We start from the raw sequence: 21,981 nt of genomic DNA on the forward strand, positions 1-21,981 counted from the left end.
AGCAACACTTCAAGAGCTGGAGTATGGATCAGTAACATCAATAGATGAGGAACTGGTTGAAAGTGATGGAAATGAACTGCAAAATGTTGGAAAAGCAGAAGGAGTGTATGTAGTTAGCTCTGAGGATGGAAGTAGCCACATGGTGGCTATTACAGCAAGTTTCTTGAAGGGTGGGTATGAGGATGGACTGAGACTTTTTGGAGTGCACAAGAGTGATGTGTTTGAGTCACATGTTGCTGTTATTGGAGGCACTGGGAAGTACTATGATGCTAATGGCTTTGNTGNAGTTAAGGTTGTGCACAGAGTAGGATCTAGTTCTAAAGATNGAAAAGTNACAAGTTCAAAGTTCCTCTTGTTTGATGTGTACCTTAGTTAATTATAAGCATCTATAAAGTACATAAATGTTATGAAAATCAATGAAGCATATGTTTTCTCTTTAGTATTGAGATATAATATGACAAAATCTACACACAAAACATAGGTGAATTTCAACCAAAATGATTTTTTCAAACACTAAATTCATCGGTCCTCAATCATATTGTTCTGTACGTCAATATTAGAAACTTCTTGTTACTAAAACTCATCAGAAAGAACAAGGGAATCAACTAACCTCAAAATGACGATGCCACACTCTGCAGACCACCACCCCTACGTCGTCCTGAAGCAACCTCCACGACCCACCAACAGCTAAATGCTTCACAATGCCACACTCTGCAGACCACCAGCCCTACGTCGTCCTGAAGCCAACCTCCACGACCAACCACCACTGGCGTAAATGCGAGCCACCATGACCCACCACCCTGTCGCAAACGTCACGAAGCCTACCCATCCAAACTGCAAACCACCAGCCACCACCGAACACACCTCACCGTCAGAACCCTTACACTAGAACGACTTATGGCAAGCAAATTCTACCTCCCAAGAACGCAATCAACTTCTGATGGCAATCGCGAGAGAGACGAGGGCAGGGGATTTCTGAAATTGGGGGTATGGGATTTCTGAAATTGGAGGAAGGAAACCCAATATATCATGGACATTACCGAGGGTTGAAAGCCCTCGGTAAATTATTTCACCAAATTTTTACCGAAGGACAACAGGCCGCCGGTAAATACCCCTCGGTAATTAGCGCATTTCCTGTAGTGTATGTGAATTGATTCTTGAAGTTGTTATTTACAATTGTTGATTTGATTGATTGAATGAAAATTGATTGATTAACTGTATCTATGTTGAATTAGGTAATTCGATCTCGGGTTTTGTTGAGATGGTGGAATGATATATTTAGTTTCTAATGAGTCATTTTGATTAAATTGTTTCTGTTTATAATTGTAGAAGGAAAACTCTTATTTAGGCTAAGGTGTACAACTTGTGTGGTAACATTTTTGTGTCTGGCTTATGCAGACTTGTTGGGCAAGTCAAATTCTCATTGTATGAGTGTCTAATTCATGTTTGATAGAGAGTTAGAGGAAATTTGCTTGCTGGGTGAGTTATAACCCTCACCAAGTGAAAGCCAAATTCAATTTTGACAAAATGTTAGAAGAATATTTGTCATTGGGTGAGTTTGTTCTTGTTGAACACATTTATCTACATTTAGTTCTAGTACTCTACTCATTGGATGAATCATTTAGTCATTGAGTGAGTATTTTACTAAAGATAGCTTGCTAAGTTAGTGATTGAGATTGTTGAACGACTTTGTTAATTTTTATATTAAAGTATGGTTTGAAGTAAGGAGAATCAGGTGAAGAATTATTATTCATGATGATAGTTCTATGAGAATGAAAGAATGCTAATAGGATGTAATGAATTGTATAGTGATCTCTATATGATATATGAATCAGGTATTTTAAAAGAGAAATGTCATACTAGTTAATATATTGTTATGCATTGAATGTACTTATCCTTTATGTTGAACTTCTTTCTCAATGTTATATAAGTAATTCACTATGTGAGTGAATAATTTATATACATTATAAATATTTTCTCATTGAAATATCTTAAACTCCTCATATTCTTATTGTATGAGATTATTCTTTCTTTAGTAACTCAAGAACATACTATGTACAGTAAGATGTCAGGGTCGAGTGGTTACTATATATCTTATTAAAGATATAAAATAATCAAAGGATAATCAAGACTATTTATTTAAAGATATTTAACAACTAACCATATTTTCAGGGAAGTCTGTTTATATTATATTCTGTTTATATTATATTTTATTGGGCTTATATCAGTTCAAGGTCCATGAAAAATTATAAATAGAGAGTCGGGGCCACAAGCTAGGTACCTTCTAATCATCTTCTAATCACACTACTACTCACACTCCACTCCATACTACTAACGTTTGATCCAACTCAAACAAACATACAATTGTGATACACAATTCCCAAAACTGCTCCTAACTTGAGGGTCGGAGTGTCTTTTGCAGGTACCTCCCCCCTCCTCGTCAAGAAGTCTACCGAGCGATCCAGATTAAAGGCAACCAAGCGGTCAAAGTTGAAGGAAGGTGAGCGGCTTAGACTACTCAAGCATTCGCTAGCAAAGAAGACACGTAAGAAAAGGTTAGTGTCTCGGTCCCACAAAATATCCATAGAAACATTCTACATTTACATTTCTTTTGTAATAGTAGGTGTCGAAATTTTGTAAAATTAATCAAGAATAAGAGATAAGGAAATTATTTCATTGCCTCTTGCATCATAATAAACATTAACAAAATCATTCCACTCTTGTTTACCCACTTATTAAAAAAAAATTCATTTCGTATTTTCAAATAGGGTAGTTTTCTCCTATAAAAACGGAGATTTAATGAATTGAAATATTTTCAGCAAATACATGGGAATATACAAATATTTTAAAAACCTCTTATAAAATCTTTTATAAAATTGATTTATAAGATACTATATTAAAGGATATTTGATTATATTATTTATAATTAGTTCTAGAAGCATGTTTTGAACAATATAATCAATTCAAAAACTATTCTGGTACGAAATCATTCAATCCATTATCAAATATATCTAATTGAATTAAGGAATTGTGAGTCCGAATCTAACTAGGAAAATTGGGACCTATCCTACAAGATGCAAGAAACAAGAACCTTAATTGAAAAGGAAGAACCCATCCAGAGACAAATTTGAGGGAGAGAGAGAAAGAGTTGTAATTTGGAAAAGTTGGAAAGATGAGATTCAGTGACATCACGGGCTGTCGCTTTCTAAAACTCTATGATATATCTAAATTTCGTTTAATTTGGCTTTTTTGTGAATGAGAAGATGATTGAATTTTAGTGTTATATAATCTTCTCTCCTAGGTTTTAATCTATGGGTAAGAAAGTTAACCACACTAATATACATAGTGAGGAAAAATAAAACTTTCAAAAAAATCTTAAAATCTTGTCCATTATGCATTAGAAAATTAGTTCATCAAAAAATACAAAAGAAAAAAAAAAAGAAAAAGCAAATGGTTGGTTTTCCTAATTTTGTTGTGGGTTAAAAATTAATGACAACATGGGAAAACATTTCAAAAAATAAGTTATTATAGCTTACAAAATTAAGCAAGACATTTTAAAAAATGAAAATGAAAATTAGTTCAAATTAAGATATTTCTGGTTCTTATCGAATCATATATTAATCATTTTTTAATCCATTTTAAGGTTTAGAAAAATTAAGAATCTTATAAATTTTAAAAAAGAAAAATTGAGCATTAGACATTTCAAAAAAGAAAATGAGAGTAGTCCAAAAATCCTTGAATGGACGTTTGAATCCACTTTTATGGGTTAGAAAAATTAAGCATCTTAGAAACTTAAAAATAGAAAAATGAGAGTAGTCCAAAACGTCCTTTACGTTTGAATCCATTTTATGGATTAGAAAAATAAGGATCTTAGACACTTTAAAATAAGAATTTTTTTTTATAACATTAAAATTTAAAACTAAAAACAAAATGGAGATTGAGATTAATTAATGATTAAGAATACCGAAATAAAGTGAAATATATTCAACTTCATTTAGAAAATGCTAATCCATTGAGCTTGATTCTATGGTTTTAATGAAAAAGAAAACAATGACAGAGTTGGATTCTATTTTTGAATAAGTGACATCTTTTTTCCATTTTCTTACCATTTGTTGTGTTTTTATTCAAATAAATTCAGTTTCAATTTCTATTTCATATTTTTTAATCCATAATCCAAATATTTAATTTGTCAAGGATCAATGCTAAATATGGAATATAATCAAAATTAGTATTAGAATGTTTTTTGTTTTCCCATTTTAGTGTTCTCCATATATCTTCCACCTAGAAGCCCTCACAGTATCAATTTGTTCTTTTTGCATATATTAAAACTTTCACCTGCTCCATCTGGTGTTGGGATATCTATGGAGTCTATCTCAATATATTCCTTATGTTATAATACATCTTATTAATAATTTTATTAGATTTAGTTTATTCTATGAGTCACCAGGAAATATATATTAAGGAGATTTTTCTTTTATTTGTCAAATTGAATAATTTAACAATCCTTCTACTAGCTTTGTGTGCTCATTCCTTAGCCAGCTGCTTCTATAACTAGGGGTAGGCAAATCGAACTGAATTATTTTTTGTTTTATCAAACTGAACTGAACTGTAAAGACCAACTGCACTGAATTGTTTTTTTTTTATCAAACTGAACTGAACTATAATGAATTGTACTAAATTACAGTATGAACTGAACTGAACTATTAACTGAATTGTAAACTACACTAACTGAACTATTAACTGAACTGTAAATTGCACTAACTGAACTAAACTATTAACTGAATTGTAAATTACACTAACTGAACTATTAACTAAATTGTAAACTACACTAATTTTAACTAATCTACAATATAAACTGAATTGAACTAGTAACTATACTAATTTTAAACTGAATTGTACTAATTTTTAAACTAAATAGTATAACAATACATATTCTTTTTAATTGAACTATTAACTGAACTGTAAACTACACTAACAGAATTAAACTATTAACTGAATTGTAAATTACACTAACTGAACTATTAACTAAATTGTAAACTACACTAATTTTAACTAAACTACAATATAAACTGAACTGAACTAGTAACTATACTAATTTTAAACTGAATTGTACTAATTTTTAAACTAAATAGTATAACAATACATATTCTTTTTAATTGAAATTTATATTAATATTTATTTTATTTTATTCATAACTGTCTAATAAATTGATTTTTAATTATTTAATATTATTATTTTGGTTTAATATTTATTTTGGTCCCTCCTTTGGGAGGGTTTGTTCAAAGTGGTCCCTCCTTTTTTCAAAAGTTCACTTAAGTCCTACTTTTTGCAAAAATTGTTCAAAATGGTCCTTTTTGCTAACGGCGTTAACTTTCTTAACGGCACAGTTGCCATGTGGCTAATATTGGTTGAGGTGTAATGTTTTGGTTGTGCTGGCACTGTTGTGTGTTTAAAAAAAATAATTAATTGTGACGTGGAATTTAATAAAATTAGGTTTAAATTAAAAATTGAATTTGGAGTTAATTGAGGGGTAATTAATTAAAAATCTCATTAAGAACCTCAATTGTTTCTGGAAATCTAAAATGGAAAAAAATCCCCAATCTGAATCCTAAGAACCCTAGAACCAGAAAACTGAACCCTCCTCCCTTTCACTGATTTTGTCGCACTGTCATCTTTCCCTTTCATGGATCCTAGTTCTACCAGGGACAAAGCAGAAAAAAAATATTGATTAGTTAAATGCTTAAATCACAAACTGGTTTAAAATACTACCACCCATCATGTGCTCCTGGTTAATGAAGGCAAAAGGAAAACAAGTGATACCAAACAGAATCCCAAATCAATAATGAAAACAAACAAAAATATTTAGGGTAATCTGGTTTTAAAACACGTTTTCTGTGTTCATCCTGTATCTTACGTTTTATTATAAAAACACCACCTTAAATTTTAAATTAAAAAAAAAGTGTGGGCACAAATGCATTTCAATCAGAAAATCAGTTCCACCATATGATATATGACAACCGAGTAAACATCATAATTTTCCAAGAGACCAGCAGCATCAACATTGGTCCTAGGTGTCAAAATTGGGGATTTTCTTCCGAATTGGGGATTCAGATTGGGTTTTCTTCCGATCGGTTTTCTTCCGACGAACCTCCCTTCACGAACCACACGAACCACGAACCTTCACCAACAACGAACCCAAATTCGATCTTCTGATCTTCGCATTCAATCGCGCTCAGGAACCACGAACCCTAACCTCACCTCAGTTTCAATCACGAACCTCCCAATCCCAATCCAATTCGAATTACCCCAATTCGAATTACCCTAACCTAATTACCCCAATCACTTCTGACCCTAATGCTATCATTATTTTACCCTAATTATTTTAATTTCCACCTCAGCATTATATATATATTTTTTAAAACAATTAACAATGCCAAATCAGCAGATGTTAGACACCTGGCACGTCTGCCGTTAATGAACTTAACGCCGTTAGCGAAAAGGACCACTTTGAACAGTTTTTGCAAAACGTGGGACTTAAGTGAACTTTTTAAAAAAGGAGGGACCACTTTGAACAAACCCTCCCAAAGGAGGGACCAAAATAGGTATTAAACCTATTATTTTCTATTTTATTTATATATATTTTTATTATTCAAAATTATTTTATTTTATTTTTTATTTATTTATTTTATTAATAAAAAAATATAAATATATGTATGTATATATATATATATATATATTTATTTATTTATATAACTTAAAAAATATAAAAATATAAATTACATTTTTTATTTTTATTGTTAAAAATATAAATTTTGTGATAAAAAAGTTGTCTTAAAAAATTAATTATTATTTTTTTATGTGAACAGTTATTTTTATTAATATTTTATTATTAAATAAAGTTTTCTTGACAAGATGAAACAATTGAACTGAATTTTGAGAAGATGTAAGAGTAGATACAGTTCTTACAGTTAAGTTCAGTTTTTAAAAACTGAAGCATAAGATAGTATACTGAACTGTTACTAGAAATGGATCAGTTATTTTTAGTACAATATAGTACAGTTAACTGCAGTACAGTACATCAGTTATTTTTCTCAGCCCTATCTGTAACCCCGTCTAATTTCTTCTCAATCATATTTTCTACTTTTGATCTCATCCTAATTCAACATTAACAAATAATCTCTTACGTATAGATATTTTCACTACCTTAATACATATCCTTCTCTCCTTGCTTTTCATTCTTAAGCTTAGACTTGGCATCATGGAAGCTGCCATTGCATTTTGCATTTCAAATTGGCTTAACAAAATGCTACTAGCACTTTACATCAGGCTCTCCTCTTCCGGCAAAATCACTTGGACTGGCTTCTCAAGGAAATCCTTGCATAATATTCCTCAATTTTTCAGGCTTGCCGTTCCCTCAATACTCATGGTTTGGAATGATTTGGTATCCCTCTTTCAACAAAAATTGACTTCCATAAATGTATAGCAACTTGCAATCAAACTACTTAATAATGTTCTTCTCCATCGTCAAATATATAATGCCTTGAAAAATATCACTTCTATTCCTTGTGACTTATAATATGACTAACCAATGTTTATAAGACGTTGTAATTTCTCCTCTGTCTTGTGACACAAATTCTTGAAAGCCTTGTCTTTGTAGATTCAATTCAAACAACATTCTCAGGTATTCAATAAAAACACCATGGATTTTAAGAGACACGATTTCCCTTACAAAATAAATAGATAAAAGTGTTGGACGTCTCACATCGACTAGAGATAAGGCCATTTAAGTGTATATAAGTGGGTGCAAACCTCACCCTACAAACTGGTTTTGTGGGGTTGAATTAGGCTTAAACTCCACTTCTAACAAAAAGACAACTTAGATGCAATTCTGAAGTTTCTTTTAGCACTATTCTCCATTTGCAAGTGAAGTTGGAATTCTGTAATCATCATTGTTAAGTGAATTACTGACCGAAAATTCAATTATGATAAGAAAACGACACTAAAAGCATAACAGGAACTAAGTCTAAATTGTCTCAACAGATAAAACGTAATAAGTCTCGTATCATTTAATCAGCTGCCTTAATGTTTCATGCCATTCTTCTCAAATCTCAATACAACTTCTCTCCAATCTTAGTTATTAAACATGGAATCTACTTTTAGTGCCTCAGCTGTTATCTAAAGGATACATGTCAGAGGTAAACAACAAACAAATATTCTATCAAAGTTTGCATCAAAATTATCTTTTATGCATGATTTCTTAAGACTGTTACCGAGACTTATGAGGTGGAAAATGAATTCCACTTTATCAATGGCCTAAAAAAAGAGGCATTAGCATCGGCATGCCATTGACATGAAGACTTTATATTAAATCCCTGCATGAACTTGGCCATGGCTAATTCTTTGGGCTGTGAAATTAAAAGGTATAGCCAGAGGATGTGGCTGGCAGAAGTTGGTGCATTTGTCAATCTTGGATCATATTATCTTGTTAGAGTTCCCTTTTCAATCCTTTTAGCTTTTGTCCTCCACATGAAGGGAGTGGTAAGTAAGATTTAACCCACATCTTTTACCATATTTTTTAGTATTAAACTTGTTCAATTGAACCTAATGCTTTTAAATTGATATTAGTTTAAAACCCAAAAGGGGCTCTTGTTAGGGATTGTACTTGTACTCAGCATACAAGTGCTGTGTTTTCTTGCAGTCACCTTAAACACCAATAGGGATAAAGAAGTAAAGTTCTCCTGTCTTCTACTCAGTTTTGCCTTCAAATTTGAATCTTAGAAATAATATACGTTATAAGAATTTAATGTTTATGCACTAACTAACAGTTTAACAGTCATGCAATTATGTATCTATTGATATGATTTTTAGAGCAAAATAGTATAAAAAAGTCAATAACTTCAGCATGAATAGTTCTTTGTAATTAAATAACAATGTAAAATTATTTTATAAGGTCAAGGAATAACTTCTTTTTTTTCTGATAGTGTAATATCTTGATTTTTCAAGCAAATAAGACTGCTATAAGAGCAAAAGGAAATGGGGACCAAGCTGATATACACACTACCTAAATGCGTCTATCTTTTTAGAAGTGTTATACTTTTTTTTTCTTTACTCATTTTCCAACTCAACAACGTGAACGTGACGTTTCAAAAAATCATGCCTTTTCTTGGTTTTTTTTTTTTTTTTTTTTTTTTATCTTTTACAGAAGTTTAAATTTATCAGAAAAAACAATGTTAAGATTTATTAACTATTCGTAACCGTAAATNTTTTACAGAAGTTTAAATTTATCAGAAAAAACAATGTTAAGATTTATTAACTATTCGTAACCGTAAATTTTTATAGATAAAGTTAATGTTATATAATAATGTATTTATATCAATTTAATAAAAGTAAATATTTTGTTTACTTTTTGACCATAAGAGGATTTTGTTTATATAGATAGTATTGTGTTGTTTGGGGAAGTTGTTTATATAGATAACATTTTTTAACCTAAAACTTTAATATAATAGGTTTATAGATATATTTTTATATATATTGTTCATATTAATATTTTTGCCTGATAAACTTATAATTTCACACTTAAATACTTTACATTATTAATTCAAATTTATTACCTTTCAATTTGATTTAATAGAATGAATAACTCCTTATTATCAAATAGCACACATGTTTAATATTGTATATATGATTTTTATACACATGCTTTTGACTAATGTTGATGGTTCAATTTGCTTAGATGGGTCTATCAAGTGTGCATTGGACACATTTTGTGGTCAAGCATATGGAGCAAAGCAGTATCACATGCTTGGTGTGCACACCCAAGGAGCCATGGTGGTTTTTATCTTTGCTATTATACCAGTGTCCATTATGTGGGTATACTTAGAGTCTATTCTTGTGCTTTTTCATCAAAACAAAAAAGTTGCTAAAACTATATGCCAGATATTTGATTCCAAGTCTTTTGGCCAATGCTCTTCTTCAATGCATTACTAAGTTCCTACAAACCCAAAACATAGTCTTTCCTATGGTGCTAGCCACTGACTTTACTTGTTGTACTTGCTTCTCTGTTGAATTTTCGTTCTAAAACTTGATCTTGGTATCAAAGGATCTGTCATTGCAATTTGATATTTGATATGCAAATAAATTTTAACTTTATTTTTTTATTTTTTGACGTTGATAAATTAGTTAATATATTAAATAATTAAACAAATTAAAATTTATATTTGAATTTTGGTTCTTTATAAATATTTGTATTTATTATGTTTCATTTTGTATTTATTTTTATTGTGGGTGATCTTCAATCATTTACTGTGTAAATTATGCAATTGCTGCATTATTGATTCAAGTAAAGGCCATAAATGAATACATATTTGTTGCATCTCACAACAAATATTAACTCATTAATCAATGCACACATTCATACAACATTAAAAGCATTTTGTCAATGTAACCTTTTGATCTTCTTTCTGGTAACCTAATTTTATTGTAAGGTATTTCTAACTTGTATTCTGAATTTCTCATGGATTTCAGTATTTTCCAAGGCATGACAATAATAATTACTAATTTATTTCCCCTATTCTACTGTGAGGATAAAGCTAAATATTATATAAATCTAACATGAACAGTTTATTCTTTATGTATGTTATTGCAAAATTATTATGACTCAATTGATACTTTTTTTCATCTGACTTGTGAATTACAATTGTTACAAATGTTATAGTAAGATATCCTGTCTTGGTAAAACCTTTACATTTCTTCCGTGGGACCACTTTGCCTTTAGGAGAGAAAAGTTTAGCTTTTAGTTTTTCTTGGTAACTGGCATCAAACTGAGAGAATATGCTGTTTTATCCCTTGTGTGAAAGTTGGAAGAAGGTGGGAGACCCTAATGATAGGATAAATTCAGTCTTTTTCTTGGTTTTTTTTTCTTTTACAGAAGTTTAGATTTATGAGAAAACACTCTCTTTAAGACCAAAAAGCTATCAATATTGAACAAAAAATTACAGTAAAATCTACACCTACATTTGAGAATGAAACAATGTTAAGATTTTTATTTACAGTATACAATAATGTATTTATATTAATTTAATAAAAGTAAGGTTAAATAGATCCAGTGGTCCCTATTTTTGTTGGTTTTTTTCAATTAGGTTCCCGTTTTTTAAAAATGATCAATTTGGTCCCTGAATTGGAAAAAGTAACTCAATCAAGGACATTCTGTTAATTATCCTAAACGGTGTTAAAAATCTTCTTTGTTGGTAATAATAGCTGTCATTTGTAAACGGGTGGCACTTAACCATTTTATGACATGGTTACTATTTTTATTTGTTAAAGAATAAAATTAAAAAAATACTGTGGTTTAAGTTTAAGTAAAGATAAATTGGGAAAATTGGAAAAACTGATCTGACCTAATTAAAATGGTTTTAGGTTTGGGGAAATTGGTCGTGCTCCATCAACATAGTCAGTATTCCACAATTTTTCTTCTCCTTCGTCAACCATCACAGCCCAGCAACTTCAATCTCCACCAGACCTCCTCCTCTTGAGCTCGCTGCCTCCTCGCTGCTGCGTCGCCAAGCCGTTTCCTTACCTCTTTCCATCGCCAGCTCGCTCGCCATCACCGACACGCCAGCTACAATACCGTGTCTCTCCCTTTTCAGTCTTGTTTCTAAATCAAAGCCGCCAGAGGAGAAGGTGTAATTGTGAGTGTTGAATATGATGTTAGCCAGATCTAGGGAGTTTTGAACTTCACAACTGACAATTTTGTTTGGTGTGAGTCATTTCTTGTTGTGGTTTAGGGTTATAGTGTATGAATTTTATCTCTGCATTTTTGCTTGTTCTGGTTTTGTATGATTTATTAATGGAATGTGAATGGTTTTTACTCTATTGTTGTTGTGGTTGTCTGGTGTGAGTGGTTTCTTTGGAGATATCCTCGTTGTGTTTAATATGTTACAAAGGATGCTAATTTTTTAAATTCAATTGGGAAATCATGTAATTTTTTTATTACTAATTTCTCATTATGTACATTGATCCACCAAATGATTGTTTCATAATACTGAAAGAATGAAGAAAAATTATGCATAAAATAATTTAAGTCCACGTGTTATATACGTTATGTGTCACCTGTTTATAAAATGACAGCTACTATTGTCAATAAAGAAGATTTTTAACGCCGTTTAGAAAAGTTAACGGAATGTCCTTGATTGGTTTACTTTTTCCAATTCAGGGATCAAATTAATCATTTTTAAAAAACGGGGACCTAATTGAAGAAAACCAACAAAAATAGGGACCAGTGGATCTATTTAACCTAAAAGTAAATATTTTATTTACTTTTTGACCATAAGAGGATTTTGTTTATATAGATAGTATTATGTAAGTATTTGCAAAACTCCTGAAAGATATATCTTTTTCAAACAAGAAAAGAATTCATGCACCAATTTTATGACAGATCCTTTATAGTTTTTTGTTTGAGCTGTCAGAGTTTTGAATATCAGATTATGATCTTAATATACTGGTAGATATGTGTTCAACACTGTTCATTTTGGAATTGTAGATTTGTACAAGTTGATAAGAATCAACGTGAGTTTAAATTTATTTTGGGAGGTCACTTTTTCCCACTTTACTCTCTTTTTAAATGTTGTTAAGTTTTTTGAAATAAATAAAAAGATAAATATTTTTTTATTTTAATAAATTCTTGTATTTTTTATTTGTTATTTTTATTCCTACTTGTTGTAAATAGTAATAGAGTAATCGTAATTTTGAATTAAAAAACAAATCTCTCTAAACAATAACCCCTAAAAAAACAAAGAATAAAATTTGAATTACAGAAATCTATTAACACTAGTGTAAAAATGGTATTTAATGTTACCCAGTACATGTCGGTTTACTGATAAACCGACGTCTATGACTGCACGGTGACATTATCGTAAATAGCTTGGTAAACTAGCCGTCTATTTCAAGGTAAGGCGACGTCTATGACAATGTAGACGTCTAACCTGCCGCACACCAACGTCTAATTGCCTGAGGTAGGTGATAAGACAGTCAATTGATGTCGGTGTTCACGAGGGCCGACGTCTACTGGGATGCAATTAATGTTGTTCACCTAATTCCCAAGCACTTAGACATCACTTAGTCAAACAGCGACGTCTAAGGCCTGTCTGGAAGGCGGGAAGACAAAAAATTCTTCAATTTAGACGTCGGTGTTGAGGGGAAGCGACGTCTATGTGCCTGTAATTAATTATGTTCACCAAACTCGAGGGACATCGACATCGGTTAGAAGGGCACCGACATATAAGTTATTATAGACGTCGGCTTCCCATCACAACCGTCGTGAAGATCTCAGACAGGAAATTAAACGTCAATAGGTTCAGCTTCCTCGACGTCGGATACCCTAGAAACTGACGTCTAATGGGTATTCAAAAAGTCAGTATTAATGTTAACTTGAATGTCATATTAGTTAGATACCTGACGTCTATGTGACTATAGACATCGATTTCCGGAGTAACTGACGCCCCATTTCATTTTAAATAAACTGCAGACTCTTCGTGGCATTCAGTTTCTGATATCGCATCTTCATCTTCTCCTTTTTCTCTTGCTTCACCCTTTCTTTTACTCGCTTGCGGCACCTCTTCTTTTTATCTCTTGCGGCATTGCATTGTTGTTTCTGATAACGTCATTGTCTTCCTCCTCTCCTTTTTCTCTCTTGCGGCATTGCATCCCAGGTGCGTGGTTTTTATTGTTACCATTTAACCTTTGCCAATATTTCATCGATTATATCTTCTGGTTCAATTGATTAAATTTGTTTTTTGTGTTGTGTTTTAGTGCAGTTTTGTTCCTTTCTTGGGGTGACGTAGTAACACATTCTCCCTTTGCTAGCTGCCTCCCGGAAAAAGCGGCGTCTTGTGAATTTCTTTTGGTCATTTCAACCCAAAAACGACCCTGGGTCGTTGCCTAGTTATCGTTTCATCGTGATTTTTCCCTCTCGCGGATGAAAATGGAACTAAGCAACTACCCCAGTTCAGTTTTGGGTTGAAATGCGATAAGAAATTCAAATGTCGCAAGCTTTTTTTGGGGGGAAACTAGCAAAAGGCGATTGTGCTATTAGGCTATCCAAAGACGGGAACAAAACTGCACTAAAGCACAACCACTGTGTTAGACGTCGGTTAATGCAAAAATCGACGTCTATATATGCTCTTAGACGTCGGTCAGTGTCTAGTTCGAAGTCTTTAAGTGCTCTTAGACGCCTGTTAATGCTTTGTCCGACGTCTACATAATGCCTTTAGACGACTAGTTTAATCAGAACCGACATTTATTGACGTCGGTCATTGGCACTAACTGACGTCATTATAAACGTCTGTGGTTAGGATGTCGGACATCTCATTGACTCTAATATTTGTATGTGCTACAAATAAAAATATGTTTGAAGTATTTGTTAAATTTGTTTTTGGTTTTGGTGAACAATGTAGGAGTTATTTTCAATCATCACCTCGTGAATAACAATAATCACGATATGTAATAGGATGACTCAAATTATGTTTTGATTTATAAATCACACTTTTTTATTGGAAGATCACTTAATAATTGTAATTTTTATATGATAAATAAGAATAATTTAGGAATATCATATAAGAAAAGTGTACTAGAGACCACCAGACAGGTAGGACGTTCGGTCACCAAAGACAAGTACTAGGACTGATGTGCGAAGGACCACCAGACGTATAAGACGGTCGGTCACCTTAGACAAGGACAATCGAGCGGTTAGGAGTGGGCAGTCCAGAAGGTCAAGGTAGAGTGAGTTTAATTAAGCTAATTACGGTTTAAGATTATTGGGTTGTGATTAGGCCCTAATTAGGGCCGCTCTAATACTAAGCCCATAGCCAACACAATAAATAGAGGTCAAAGGCACCAGGTAAGTAGGTTCATTTATTGCGCATTTAATACTGAATTCTGATAATCGATCAGACTTTTAAACTGACTTAAGCATCAGAGTTCCTTTAGCAAGTACCCTCCCGGGCGGACTTAAACTGAGACGGAGGGACGGACGAGGAGTGACGAAGGGACGAGGGACTGGTGGAAGAGACAAATTGTGAAGGTTTTGTGTAGCTCGACCTCACACCGGAACAAAAAGTAAAGAAAATATAAAGGAATCACAAAAAGCAAGAAAGTGAACCAAAAAACATGAATTTAGTGAAAGAGTTAGAAATGTTAAAGAGGATGGTGTATTTTGTTTGTAGTTGTTATTTTCTTAGTATTTAGAAGGGTTGCTATAAGAATAAATGTTGTTATTAAAAACTGTTTGTCGGTAATATAAATCCTTTTTTTATATTATGCCAAAAGTTATGATATTGTATAAAGAAATGTCAAAGATGGGATTTGAGTCATAATTTGAAAGTTAGGCATTCATTCCATTACGTGTAAAAGCATTTGGAATAAAGAGAGAATGCATTTCAAAATCAGATTCTTTCCAAACTTATTTTGAGGGCAATTTCATATCATTTTGATTGTGAAATCGTAGAGTTGGTATAAATTTCTTAACTTGCGTTGGTTGAAATTTTAGTACATAATAGATTACATGACAACTTAAGAGTTTGAAACACTTAAGGAAAAATAAAAATGATGTCTTTTTATCATAATTTTATTTAAAATTAATTTTTAAGTTTTTTGGGATTTTTGTAAAGGCTTAAAACAACTAACACTAAAAAAGTTTGAGATTTTTTTCATGAAGAGCTAAAGTGTTTAAAAAAATATTTTATACTTTTTCTTCTTGAATATTTAAAAGAAGGGTTTTACCCTTTTGAATCTTGAGTCTACTCTAATATTTACTTAAAGCTTATGCTTGTGTTGCCTTTCTTCTATCGAAGTTTTAGTAAGTTGTTTTCAAGACAATTTAAATAAGTGTAAGTGGATTTTTTTTATTATGTGCACATTTATCATCATGACATTTGGTTACTATAACAGATCACATAGTATTGAATTAATAGGATTTTAAGTTTTGAAAATATATTAGAATATCAAATATTTGTGATATCTCAATCATAATGTTTTAAATATAAATAGTAATAAATATTTCTATTCTTATATGAAATATATTGTAAAACATGGAAATGTTTCCTAAAATGTCTCATTGTTTCTTATAGGATGGTTACATGTCCTTATTGTTAATCAAGAATAAAAAATTGGGGCTAAATATTCAACTTTATTAGTCAATTTGATTGTATTATTAATATCTATGATATAATATCTAATCAAAATTACTTTATCTTCTCATTCAAATTAGTTTTCGCTGTGGTTACCTTTTATATTAAGAGTTACTTCCTCTATTATTACAGAGAGTTCCTTATACTTTTTTTCATTTCTCTTTTGTACTTCAGTCATATTTAAACGGATGTGAATATGTATTAGGTTCTTAAACGGATGTTAACATTTGTGGACGAATATCAACATTTATTGAAGAACAAACGGATATTGATATCCGTCCATGAATGTTGACATTCGTTTAAGAATCGAGGGTTCACAGATGTTGACATTTGTCCACCCACCTGTAGAAGAGTCATGTGTTTGTTTATATGTTAAAATAATCACAAACAACAAACAAAGTCTATGTTGTTGCATCTTGTTGCAGTATCGTGTTTATTTTGCATTTGAGGATGACAATATTGATGTTGTGTTAGCTGATATCAAGAAGAATGATGTCACTCGTCAACCTGTTACTGCAACAACTGGCGGGTGAGTACAAATCTTAAATGAAGCTTTCATTGCTTTAACTAAATATTACAAAATTCTCTAGATGGTCAAAGTAAGTGATGTGGAATTTTATGGTTTGACTGATTATACCGGATATTTATTTTTATTTTTTATTAGTATTTTTATTATTATTTTTTTAAATAATTAAAAGTTTATTAAATAATTTTGAAGGAAAAATATTTGGACTCTATTTGTAGAATATTATGTAAATAAGTGAAAATTTCATAAAATTAAAGAATATATAAAGGATTATAAGTTTTACTTCAAATAAGGCACAATTAATTTGGCTCAATTCATCTAACCAGTAAGGTCAAGTTGTCCAATAAGCTATGTCAATTTGTTTAGTAAGAATATCAGACTCTATATAAAAAATTGGATATTTAAACATGTTTTCACGAGAGTTCTAACATCTTCTTTGATTATAATGATTAGAAATTGTCTAAGACTCGAGAGAGGTTGTTTGGACTGTTAAGATATGTCAAATATTCTATTAAAGGATATTAGACAATCAAATATTATGTTAGTTATATTTTTTATATTATTATAATTTGTGCAGATTTGTGCACATGTCTTTCCTTTAATAGATGAAGGATTATAGCATCCTTGTATGTATATATATGGTACTTTATTCCTTGAAATAATACATCAGAATTTCCTTGTGTTTCATGTTTTTCTTTTAACAAAAATAACCTGAGTTCTTGTTTGTATTACTCTACCAAACTATTTCCATCACAAGGGAAGGTTGTCCTTCATTATTTTACCACCTCAAAGTCTTCCCTTTCTGGCTTGTGCATATTGATATATTCTAGCATGATGCTATGATGACTGATATGTGCGTAGTTATCTTCCTTGAACCTCCTTCCACATCTATTTGTTTACTTGCAAAAAATAGATCTCTATACTAGAAAGTCTGAGCTTAGTTAGCTACCTCCTTGCATTGGTAGCTAACTAAACTTTTGGAGAGTTTCAAAGGGCTATATCTTACTTTAGCACTTTTGGAGATTTAACTCCTCATGATGGATGGAAAGAATTCAATACAAAGAAGAGATATTATCTTCTAAACCTCTAATAATATTCTTTAAAAGTATATAGGAAAGTGTGTGAGAAACTCTCAAAGTATCTCTCTAAGATCTTTCCAAACATATTTTAAAATAGAGGAGCAAATTTGTTTTATAAACTTTCCAGGGCATGGTATCAATGGTGGAAGCGTGGTTCCAACTACGGAGGTTTCCTTCCAAGGTAGGTTTCCTTTGCGGCTCAAGCCTCGTGCTTTTGGTGTTGTATCCCCTGAGATATTCAAGGAGTCATTGTGACTTAGCCTCAGGTAGTGCTATCAAATTGGGCCACCCGGCCCAACCCAATCCCACTTACCACGGGTTGGCCACTTAGTTACCAACTCAGCCTGGCTCATTTATTGGCAAGCCGAAAAAATTCAAACCCGGCCCGACCCACCATGGGTTGGTGGGTTAAACGGGTTGGCTCATTAGCTCACTTAATTACAAGTTTTTTTTTAAATCCAAAACAAACATACAATTTGTTTATAGTTCAAATTTAAATAATTTCACCCTAAAATGATGTTAAACATAAAATTCAAATGTAATCCAAAAGCAAACCCAAAAAACGAATAAATAAGTTTATAATATCGACAACTTTTGTGTCACTTATCCATTTATAAGATTAAAGTCTTGAATGGATAAATTTATAATTTGGTCTCTTGAAACATCTTTTTCTTTATTTTCATTTACTATACAATAAAAAAATGTTAACTAATAATATTGAAAAACAAAATAATAAATAATTAAATTAAACTAGGTGGGTTGGTGAACCAACTCGGCTCACCACGGGTTCAACCCATGTGAGCCGGATTCTAAGTGAGCAGGGTTAAAAATTAACCCGTATAAAAAAGTTTCACTTTTTTCAAACCCAGCCTGACTCAAACCACTAATGGGTCAGGTTGGCCCTGGGTTCTAACCTATTTTGACAGCACTAGCCTCAAGTCCAATACTTGAGGTTTCCCTCAAATGTGGGTTTTCTTGAGTGGCTCAAACCATAAGATTTTCGCTTTAGTCGTGTCAAAGTCAGTTTTGCCCATAATTATCTAGAATTCCACCGTTTTCCTGATTTTTCTTCTTTGACTTTTTGTGATCATAAAAACCTACAAAGCAAGTTAAATTGGAATGACTTCTATTAATATTTAACAAAATCAAAGCAAAATAATATCAAAATTGTATTAGGCACTTATTAGTAATACAACAATAAAGGGACTTTAAGCTTTAGCCCTAACCATTTATATATTAGTTTTAGCTCAATACTCTATACTTCACGATGTTCTAGACAATCTACTAAAACTAAAATTTCATAATTTGGCAAAACCAATGGATGCTGAATGGGATAGTTTGTAACTTACATGAAAAAAATCATTAAAGATGGGTAATTCATGTTATTGGATTTATTTTAGTTGGACTAAATAACTAAAAAATTCAGTTGCATTTTTTCCAATTTTAGTTGATATTGTTTACATTAAATGTCTTAGGTTTAACATAAAAAAGACCATATGTGATGTGACTTGAAATAAATTTAATATTTTATATTGGAGTAAAACGTCATTTAATACGGTGCGTTGATAAATACATTTGTTGGTGGTTTTTGGTTTGCAATGTGTTTATATCCATTCTTGCAAACATTCTCTTTGCATCTTTGTTAATATTAGTGCAAAAACGCTGATTAACGTCGGTTATTTTGGACTTTTAATGTTTACAAAACAATCGACGTCATTTCCGGTGACGTCAATGGGACGTCGGACATGAATATAAACGACGTCTAGGACTAATTGAACGTCGGGAGTATGACTAACTAGACGTCGGGAGTAGGACTAACTGGACGTCAAGAGTAGGACTAACTGGACGTCTAAAGTCATTATATACATTAACCGACGTCTAATCCAATGGTTGTGTTTTAGTGCAGTTTTGTTCCGTCTTTGGATAGCCTAGTAACACAATCTTCTTTTGCTAGTTTTCCCAAAAAAAAAAAGCTTGCGTCTTTTGAATTTCTTATGGGTCGTTTTAAACCAAAACCAAACCTAGGTTGTTGCTTAGTTCCATTTTCATCCGCAAGAGGAAAAAATCACGGTGAAACGATAACTAGGCAACGACCCAGGGTCGTTTTTGGGTTGAAATGATCAAAAGAAATTCACATGACGCCACTTTTTCTGGAAGGCAGCTAGCAAATGGAGAATGTGTTACTACGTTACCCCAAGAAAGGAACAAAACTGCACTAAAACACAACATAGAGAAAGCAAATTTTAATCAGTTGAACCAGAAGATAATCGATGAAAGACTAAACAAAGTTTAAACGGTAAGCATAAAAAAAAACCACGCACCTGGGATGCCGCAAGAGAGAAAAAGGAGAGGAGGAAGACGATAAAAATATCAGAAACAACAATGGAATGCCGCAAGAGAGAAAAAAAAGAGGTGTCACAAGCGAGAAAAAGAAGAGGTGCCGCAAGAGAAAAAGGAGAAGAGGAAGACGATATCAGAAACTGAATGCCGCGAAGAGTTTGCGGTTTATTTAAAATGAAATTGGGCATCGGTTGCTCTAGAAACCGACGTCTATAGTCACCTAGACGTCGGTTATCTCACTAATATGACGTCCAAGTTAACATTTAAACTGACTTTTGAATACTCATTAGACGTCGGTTTCGAGGGGAGCCGACGTCTAGGAAGCTGAACTGATTAACGTTTGATTTCCTGTCAGGGATGTTCGTGACAGTTGTGATAGGGCGCTGACGGTCTATAATAATGTAGACGTTGGTGCCCCTCTAGCCGACGTCTAGGGCCCTCGAGTTTGGTGAACATAATTAATTACAGGCACATAGACGTCGCTTCCCCTCAACACCGACGTCTAAATTGAAGAATTTTTTATCTTCCTACCTTCCAGACAGACCTTAGACGTCGCCCTTTGACTACGTGACGTCTAAGGGCCTGGGAATTAGGTGAAGAGCATTAATTGCAGCCTAGTAGACGTTGGCCTCTGTTAACACCGACGTCACTAGACTGTCTTATCACCTACCCCAGGCCATTAGACGTCGGTTTGCGACAGTGGGGACATCTACAATATCATAGACGTCGCCTTACCTTAAATTTGATGTCTAGTTTACCAAGCTATTTACGATAATACCACCATCCACTCATATACCTTGGGTTACCAGCAAACTGACGTCTACTGGGTGACGTTAAATAGCGTTTTTGCACTAGTGTAAGTGTTAAAATTATATATATATATATATATATATATATATATATATATATATATATATATATATATATATATATATAGATAAGTAATTCATATAAAGTTGAACAACTTTATATAAAAGAACTCTTATCTTTGCTGAAATTGAGAAATACTTAGCATGAGATCCAGATTTATGGGTTTTTTTTTTTTTTTTTATATATATGTGGATGAATGAGAAAATTTAGAGAGCTGACTGGCTGAGTAAAATTGGACCAATGCAGGAAAGATTTGCTAAGTGTAAGAACTGAGCAAATTGAGGACAGAGCATCTTAAAAATTAGCTCTAAGCGCTGAGCTGATGATTGAAGCAATGAGCGCAAGCAATCAAATGAAGGTTATTTGCTTGAAGTATTTATAGAAGAAAAGAAAGATATAATGGGTGACTCATTATAACTATTATATTTTAAGCTGTCCTATTCTCTTTTTCCCATTATATTCAAAGAATTATCATTCTCAGCATCAGTATTTAATTTCCATTGTTGTTGGGATTGAATGATATTGTAACTTCTCTATAACTTTTTGATTCATATATCTAAAGGTATATGTTATTTCCAACTCCTTTTTAGTTTATGTTTATTGCTGGAAAGTAGAGGAATCTATGATCTTGATTTTAGATTTGGAATGCTTTTCGAAAATATTTTTCTTTTCTAAATTAAGCTAAATATACAAAAGCTGCAGCTGCTAGGAACGAAGTTGATGCTTTTTGTTATAAGTGTTAGATTCTTAATGCAGGACATAAATGGTATCAATTAAGGAATTACCTTGGTTCAGTATCATGTAACATGAGAAACTGTGTATAATAAGTACATGTATTAGCAAGTAACCCACATTAATAAGACAACATAAATACCATGTTATCATTAATAAAATTTGGAATCTGATAACCATAATTGAACGACAATTATTAAAAATTTTATTTTAAAAATCCAATTTTGAATGTAAAATAACATCAACAATATTT

The 21,981-nt window shown here is 32.1% G+C and overlaps 1 protein-coding gene across 1 annotated transcript in view; it reads left to right on the forward strand.

Moving 5' to 3' along the window:
- Positions 1–439, forward strand: part of LOC106760575 (dirigent protein 25-like) — a 2,799-nt gene extending 2,360 nt beyond the window's left edge. The window contains exon 2 of the mRNA XM_014643998.2: positions 3–439. Coding sequence (XP_014499484.1) covers positions 3–376 — 374 coding nt within the window. The 3' untranslated portion in view covers positions 377–439. The remainder of the gene's footprint in view (positions 1–2) is intronic.
- Positions 440–21,981: the final 21,542 nt, after the last annotated feature.

This window comes from Vigna radiata, chromosome 1, assembly GCF_000741045.1.
Source record: "Vigna radiata var. radiata cultivar VC1973A chromosome 1, Vradiata_ver6, whole genome shotgun sequence".
Taxonomy (NCBI): domain Eukaryota; kingdom Viridiplantae; phylum Streptophyta; class Magnoliopsida; order Fabales; family Fabaceae; genus Vigna; species Vigna radiata.